General features: G+C 38.8%; 1 protein-coding gene across 1 annotated transcript in view; it reads right to left on the bottom strand.

Annotated features, from left to right (window-relative positions):
* Positions 1 to 536: 536 nt before the first annotated feature.
* The window catches only part of LOC132994193 (phospholipid phosphatase-related protein type 5-like), an 83,612-nt gene continuing 75,836 nt past the window's right edge, over positions 537 to 8,312 (bottom strand). Inside the window, exons 7-8 of the mRNA XM_061064391.1 lie at positions 6,496 to 6,630; positions 537 to 1,140 (exon numbers count right to left, since the gene is read on the bottom strand). Coding sequence (XP_060920374.1) covers positions 1,111 to 1,140; positions 6,496 to 6,630 — 165 coding nt within the window. The 3' untranslated portion in view covers positions 537 to 1,110. The remainder of the gene's footprint in view (positions 1,141 to 6,495; positions 6,631 to 8,312) is intronic.

Below are 8,312 nucleotides of genomic sequence, written 5' to 3'. Positions count from 1 at the left end.
AAAGTCAAAAAACAAAGCTTTTTTAAGTCTGTCCTAAAGATGAGAAGAAACTTAAAACCTCTTGTTTGCTGAACGCAGGTCAGATTTTTCATATCCGATATGTTTTAGGAAGTAATGGAATCTGAACACCAAATGGCTTTCACGAGTTGAATTGTTTCATCTACATGTGATTGTTAGATGCACTTTTATGCCAATATCTGTGTGTTGTATGTAATTTGCCTGCTGACTAATTATGTCACTTTAAAATAAAACTTTCAAGGAACTAAGCATATACCACTGTAACGTTGTAACACATCTGTAACTAGAGATTAGCTGCTTGCTGTTTTGTTAAGGGCTGTTAACAAGACAAAAGTTTATATTTTAAGAAATGTTTTGAAAGTTATGGAAAGCAGCAGCTACAACAGGCCTGTTGTAGTTAAAAAGGAAGATAATATGTGACCTTAAGAAAGCACTGGAGATAACTTTGATCAATGATCAATTGAAGAAATACTATGTAAACCAAAAGGTCTTTCATTCTTAAGTTCAAGTGTAAAGGATTTTTAGTTTGAACCTAATTGATTCATTTGGTAAATATGGGCCCAGCAGTTAGTGTAAAAATCTGATTTTCACAGCAATCCTTTGAATGTCATGATGAAGATCTAATGAGACAAAGAAATCTGAGGGATAGTCGTCAACAATAACAACATAACAAAAGCGTGTTTGACTGACACTTTCTCTCAACTTGGACAGTTTTCATAAAATCCACCTTTTAAACAAACGCAGTGCAATCCAGTTCTTCACCTGTTTTCTTCTGTCCGTCGATGTGCAACAAGTGTTCTCCTGTCGCCTAACAACAAGCTTCGTGTAGGAGTCTAAACAAGATTCAGAATAAGTGCATAGATGGAGAAAGCAGGAACAACTTGTCCCGTTGAGTTACTGACGTTTTTCTTTCTTTTTTCCTTGGAGTACAAGAAGCTGCAGAGGACAACAAGGGCCTGATTTAGACAACATAGAACGACATACTGACAATTGGACACACACAAGATAGGTTTAGCGCTGCACACTGGTTAATTGGATTGGATGGTGAAGAGTGTGGACGTCCAATGGGTCTGCCACACGGCCGACTCCACGTCATGAGACCTCAGCGAAGGCGATGTGATTCTGTAAGAGAAAGAACCCAAATCAGAATACAGAACTGCAGTGAGTTGAGCACAAAGGCGGAATTGGGTGGGTCGACGTCATTCCGCCCTTGATCCGCCATCAGAGGTAGTAACCTTGAAATGGTTGAATGGGGGGAAGACAGTGTTGTTGTGTAACTATGGAGATGGCAGGCCAGATCACCAGTATGTGTGTGTGTGTGTGTGTGTGACTGTTTGTGTATATGAAGCTCTCACTGTGTGATTACAAACTGTCTCTCCCGCTACTACCCCGCGAGAAGTAAGTAATGCAGCGGGAAATCAGACGCTGGGACACCAATACTCTGCCATTACGGATGCAATGTGTGAGCACAAAGCAGGAGGGATGGCAGAAATTGATTATGGCGCTGTTGTAGCATCGCAATCTTCAAAGGGCAACTTTAACATTTAAGCAACATAGAACACTACAATTATACCTTCATTCTCACTCGGAGAAGCCTGGCCTTTTAACCACAATAGAGATGTGAGGACATTTTTATTATTATTTATATGTTTCAAAGCGTGTTTATGAATGGTCAGACAATTTTCAAAGGACAATAAAAACTTTTTATAAATGATATTTGTGCCCATTTTTGCCTTGATTGGACAGCTGTGGAGAGTTGGGAAATGTTGGGGGGGAGAATGTCGGGGATGATATGCAGCAAAGGGCTGAGGTCGGATTCCAACCCACGGCCACTGTGACAAGGACTATATTCTGGGACACGCGACAAAGCCACTAGACCATCTGGCGCCCCAAAATAATTGACTTTTCTCCTCTTATTAAATAAACTATCCAAGCTACTGTTTGCGACTGCAAAGTTGGGGGTTGTGTCAAGGTAATCCCATCCAGCAGTCTGCTGAGTTTGCCAGTTATATCAATGATTCTGCCCCCTTTTCAATGTTGCCAAATTTTCAATTGATTAAGTAGAGGTACTAGCATTTATTTTAGGTGCGAATACTTCCCTTGTGTTGCAGTATTTTCATAAGCCAACATTTCATCTGTTAAAATTTTGAAAAAGGCGGATATGATGCAGAATGTTAGCGTTACATTTGCTGATTTTGCAGGTAAATCCCTCAGCCGGCATTGAACGGCTCCCAGCTGGCTTCACCATGTGGTGGAGACAGAAAGTTATCACATTCCATCCCACCAAGGAACAAAAAAATTTGAGATTAACTTTTGCTGCTCAAACATTCATGTCTGCTTTGGCATTTTGTTCACTTTGGCTTGTTTAGCTGCAGGCATCTTTAGGCTGAGCTATTTTTGGAGCGGGCAATTTTCCACTGAGCCTGTCGCAGCTGAGGTGAGAATGTGAGATTCTGTGCTCTTTTTAAAACAACGGAGCGCAGGCTCTCGAAGCAGGAAGCTGTGAATTGACTCATCAAATAGGAGCCGCGTATTTTCAACGTTTCACTGCTGAATTTGGATCTTGTTAAAGGAAGCGTGAAGAAAACACAGCAGGCTAGAGTAAATAGAAACGCGTCGCTGTTACATCCAGCAATATGAATTCTGAACATGTAAAATAGAAAGCTTGCAGCAAAGAGAAAGTAGAGAAAGCACTGCAAACACACAAGCAAAATACTCTGGACAGCATTAAAAGTGGCTGAATCCGCCTCATTTTCTCTTTGACTTCATTTGAGAAAAACTGGTTCGATCAGGATAGCTATCAGCCCAACAGATGGGTAGTCAATGGGCCAAAGAGGCTGGGTTTGACCAATAAAAATAGATTTGCTCAAGGGAATCCCACTTAATTACATTTGGCTCTATTTGTTGTGGTTTTGTTCATCATTGCTTTCAGAAATTAAATCACTGTACTCAGCAAAGTAATGGCTGAGATCTGCTGGGATTTATGGGCTTTATGATTTACACTTCATTGGCTATCCCATACCTGTAGTATTTCTGTAGCCAATGCAAGAGATTTTGAACACAAATACAAAACAATGAAGAATTAGTTGACTAACATCTTTCTGTTTCTTGACCTGTCTTACTGTTTTGTGGTGTTAATAATGCTTTGATATTAGTTCCACTTGTGCTTTTCTTGGTATCGAGTGGAGACTGTTGAAATTAAAAAAAGAATGTAGACCATCAACTATTCTAAAACTTAATTGCCAAACACATTTTATTCCTGGGTATTGGTAAACACATGTAAGGATTAGAACTGGCAAGCTCCTTGTTAATTCAAGTTCAACCCGGGTCTGCTAACTTTCATAACCATTTATGTTACCAGCAGATCTAACATGTGTCCATATCTTTAGAATAATATCAGCAGCTCTTCGCTGTCTATTTGAAATGTGGAATAAAAAGTAAAGTAAATGCGTCCAGAGATTTGGCAGAGGTCGGTTTCAAACCACTCCAAAGTGTGTTGCCTTTTTCTTCTGAGACGCTGGAACCAGTCAAGACCCTGCAGCCAGCACAGGAAGGCCAGGAAGCGCTCCTTTATGTAGCAAGACTCTTCATCTTCATCATCTGTCTCCTAGGAGACAGTGTGTGTGGGTGGGTCATTAGACGTTAGTTGGTGCTGCATGTACCATTCTGACCCAATGGGTGGTACTGGAGCTGGAAAGATGCTGTGAGCGCAAGAGCTAACTGAGAAACATTTACCTTGGCAAAAAGAAAAAAAAAACAACAACATCCCATTGGGTAATCATAACTAAAGCTGTGCAGCTGTGACCAAAAAATGCCTTTGTTTATGATCAATGTTCATTTACTTGTATGTCTCCCCCAGAAGCAACATGGGTTTGGACAAAATCTCAAAGGAAATCCATTGATAGTCTTGTACATTTTGCCGCCAAAGAAATCAGTCTATGCAGGATCTTATCTTTTTTGAACTAACACTTAAATGTGACAGGGTGTCAAACTTCTTTCTAAAAAATTATCAACTTATTTTAGTGTATGGTCTGCCTGCCAAACATTTTACCCCATAGAACATAAAATTAACATCTTCATTTTCAATCAATTTTCATCGATTGTGTTTGGACCTTTTTTTTTAATGTAAAACAAAGACCAAGATCAAGATCAATTAACCAATGAAATGATGTCACCCATTCTTCAATGACTGATAGAGGTACTCAGTGCTGGGAGTTCTAAATAAGGTGGGGGTTAACAATAAAATAAAAAAACTGCGCCACAGACAGCATGACAGCATCATGTGTCATATGCTGCTGGGTGATTGTGTGTGACATCTGTCACTTTACATTTAGCCGGACTTAAATGTTCAAGGTTTGCAGCCAAACCTTTACTTGTAAGGAATATGGGTGACATGGGAGATTTTTATGGCCCTATGTAACCCTGTCCTATCACCATGCTTTGCCAAATATAGCTTCAGACTAAAACATGCTTTAAGGGTTTTTGTTTTTTTTTCTACTAAAGGTCAGTGCTTTGATGTTAAAGATTGGGTTTAGGACATCCTTTGTTACTTATATCTCACTGTTTGCTTGGACCAATGTTATGATGAAGTTAAAGATTTATACCTAGCTCAGATGAAAACTAGATGACATCATCTCCCTTACAAAATAAATAATTTAGAGTAACATCTGTTACAATACAAAATTTAAACAAGGCCATGAACAGGAATACAGTTTAAATGTAGTCTCACAGTTTGTTTTTCGTTAATCAGTGTAGGATTGAACGACATATTGTTTCTATTGAACTAATTTCAATAGTCATACCGTGTGATATGCAATGCCAATCATGTGACCTGAGGTACGCCATGCTGCAACTTTTGTTATTTGGTGCAAACAAAAACTGCCAGGTTTCTTGTTTTCACAATCAGTGCTCACAGAACTGACTGTTGTGTATGCGGACTCTGAGTATCCCCTGTGGTAAATATCTAGACATACAGGAGAAACATCCCCGGCATGACGCTCGAGGCAGACACTCTTTTACGCGAGTCACAAGTTATACGTTCAGCGCACACAGTGAAGTGAGTCACAGGCAGCCAAAGACAGTGAACTTTCATTTCATCAGAATTTACTATCACTGGTCTGTTTATGCAAACCAAACATTACTTTGAACATTACTCTCAACATGGTTGATAACGTATAAGCAGTGTTTGGCACGTTACTGAAAAAAGTTCCTAGTTACAGTTCCTAGTTACTACTATCAAAAAGTAACTGAGTTAGTAACTTGAGCGTTCCCAACAACGCGTATAAGTAACACAATTATAAGCCAATGTTTGTCAAGTTTATTATGGATCGGTCGCTTCTCCTGTTCTCTCTCCACATGTTGTCTCTACTTCAGAGGGCTTGACCCAGTGTGGGATGAAAGTAGGAGGAGGTTTATATATAAAATACCAAAATGAATTAAATAATAAAAAGTATGATTCTTTGAATGCAATTTGAATTGATGTGCATAAAAATAATCACTATATATAATGCAGGATGAAAAAATATTGCAATGTCAGTTTTTTTTCCAATCAGCCCTAAATCAGTGTAACATCATGTTTGTTTGGTTTATTTACCTAATTTATCAGAGTTACTCAAATAACTGACTCTCATTAAGATTTTTGTCAATGCCCAATTTGTTGCCAAAGGAGCTGTGGTACTGGCCACCAGGAAAACATTTTAAAAACAAGTAAACATTTCAGTTATTTCCTTCCAGTCTCCCTGCCCCGTTTCCCTTGCAGAATAATAAAGCTCTGAAATATGCTCACATTTTTCATTGAAGTTTAAAAAATGTTTCACTTGCACAAACATGTGTTTGCATAAATTCCTGCTGTCTGAAGTGGCTGACCTTTGACCTGACTTTTCTGAGGAAGAGCATGTTCACATCACTTGTTCATGCATCCTTTTTACGGAAGGCTCTTTGGTGTGCAGATTTTTTTTGTTTTTGTTTCTTTCAAGCCATTTATTTTTTGGATCCAGCACCCACTTAGGGATGTGTGTGTCCTTTATTATTTTTCCATTTGTGTGAAATCAAGACACCTTTCAAATTCCATTCAGTTCAGAACAACGTAAGATCTAGCACAGGAATTTTACATCCTAAACCTAGTCTAGAGAAGAAACATTCTAGAAGATCATCACATAAGCGTTTAAGATATGTGAGGCTACTATAATAAGTATGAAATTATTATATCTGTAAGTATAAAATAACATTACGTACACATGTATGTTTTTGCATGAAGATTGTCAGATTGTACAACTGAATATTTATCTAATAAGGCTTCAATTACAAAAGGCTTCAGACCATAATTGTCCTTATGAGAGTCCAAACTCCCCCAAATTGTTCTAAAGCTTGTGCACAGTATTAGTTTGCAGTTCTTCATGCAGACATACAGTTTTCCAAGCATGAATCCATGGTCCAACTCTATTTAGTCAGGTGTCTTATTGTGAATGATGCACTCACCTGTGAAGCGATATACTTCTCCAGGGGACTCTCCATTCGGCCCATATTCAGCATTCCTATAGTGGGTTGCGGCTCCATGGGTGAATCGTCGCTCAGCAGTAACTTGCCTTTGAAGTTATGGACCACACACACCACCTATGGGATGCACAACCACATACAGAAAATGTGAAGCACACATCAATGGAACTACAGTCAAAGATACACACACAACACAAACACGCAGAAGTCTTCCAGGAGAGGAAAGAAATCTGTGTTTAATGGAATTTCAAGGACTGACAGATTCCTGAGTGGTTGGTTGGATTAAGAGAGTAACCCAAGTATGTAGGTCACATATGTGTGTATTGACTCTCTCTTGGAGGTTCCTCTGTATCAATGATGGATGGGGGATTGCATTAGTTCCTCTAATAAGGAGCAAATTGTGGCTTTGAGGTTACAAACGACAGAAGCTATTTCAAGTGGGCTGAGCAGAGAGGAGATACACATACAAACTCTCATGGCTATAGGGCAGCGTTCTGCAGTTGTCCTTACAGGACAGTGCAACCTGGGAACTTTGAGGGTCATATAGCTTACTAGCAAACTTAAAAAAAACAGCCTTTCAGATTTCTATTCTTTTGTTTTATTTCCTCAACCAAGTGCATAACGAGGAGTCTCAAAGGAGGTTTGGTTGAATTCCTTCTGCTGCGATATTTGTAACACACATGATCTTCATGATCTTTTTGAAAAATCTTTCCAATATGGAGACATTTTACACAACAATTAGAATTAAAGAAAGGACATAATTCTGGAAATCAAGATTATTTGCGATCACTACCCTTAAGCTTATCTGACCTGGATCATGAGAGGGTTGTAAAGAATCTTATTGTTAGTAGTCATTTTAGGTAAAACTTTCAATTCAGGTCACAATATTGACCATTAACTAGTTGCTTATTCTAATCAGTAGCATACTGGCTGCTTATTAGTCATTTTTAAGCATTTATTAGCACCACACTCTATATCAGTGGTTCTCAACTGGTGGGGCGGGACCCAAAAGTGGGTCGCAGAGCTGTTTTCAGTCGGTCATGAACATGTGACTGGGAAAAAAAAGAGTCAAAATGTCTATCAAGGACTCTTTAAAGATGTTGGTTTTGATCCTTCTCTTTGTTCCTTTACAGCCTATATTTTTCATTCAATAAATCTGATTGGTTGAAAGAAATATCAGAAATTTTGGCCACGATTTTCATTTAGGAGTCGGTGGTTGGTCCTTAGGCTTGACCAGTTGTGAACCCCTGCTCTATAGGACCATAGTTAAGTGTGACCACGCTTATTTTATCGCAGATATGTGCCGATAGTACTAGATTTATTCACTGGTCAAATAGCATTTCATTTAAGTGTCATTGTATTAAACTAGCAGTTCCCTCTCACCAGCAGAGGGCGCTATATGGATTACAACAAGCATTATCACCCTCCAGAGTGTTGAGCTGTGAGGCAAGTACATGCACAATTACTTTGCAGTTGAGTGACCATTTTTGAGTGACTGCATTTGAGGTGTCAACGTCAGTCTATATTGAAAGGTATTGAGGTCAAACTCTCTTAGTTAATGGCCTATTAGCTATAGACTATGGTAATGTAGAATAAAATAGTAATGAAGTCTAATGATGTCTAATAAGCAGCCAGTATGCAACTAATTAGCATGCTAATAAGCAGCTAATAATGGTAATTATTGTGACCTCAATTTAAAGTGTTACCCAATTTTGATATGAAAGGCAAGTGGTCCAATCTTTGTAGTTTAGACAAGAGCTGTGTTTACACGTGCAATGTATCTTCAACCCACTTAAAAT

This window comes from Labrus mixtus, chromosome 19 (assembly GCF_963584025.1).
Source record: "Labrus mixtus chromosome 19, fLabMix1.1, whole genome shotgun sequence".
NCBI lineage: Eukaryota > Metazoa > Chordata > Actinopteri > Labriformes > Labridae > Labrus > Labrus mixtus.
Note: the sequence above shows the minus strand (reverse complement) of the source record. Positions and strands in the feature narration are given on the sequence as shown.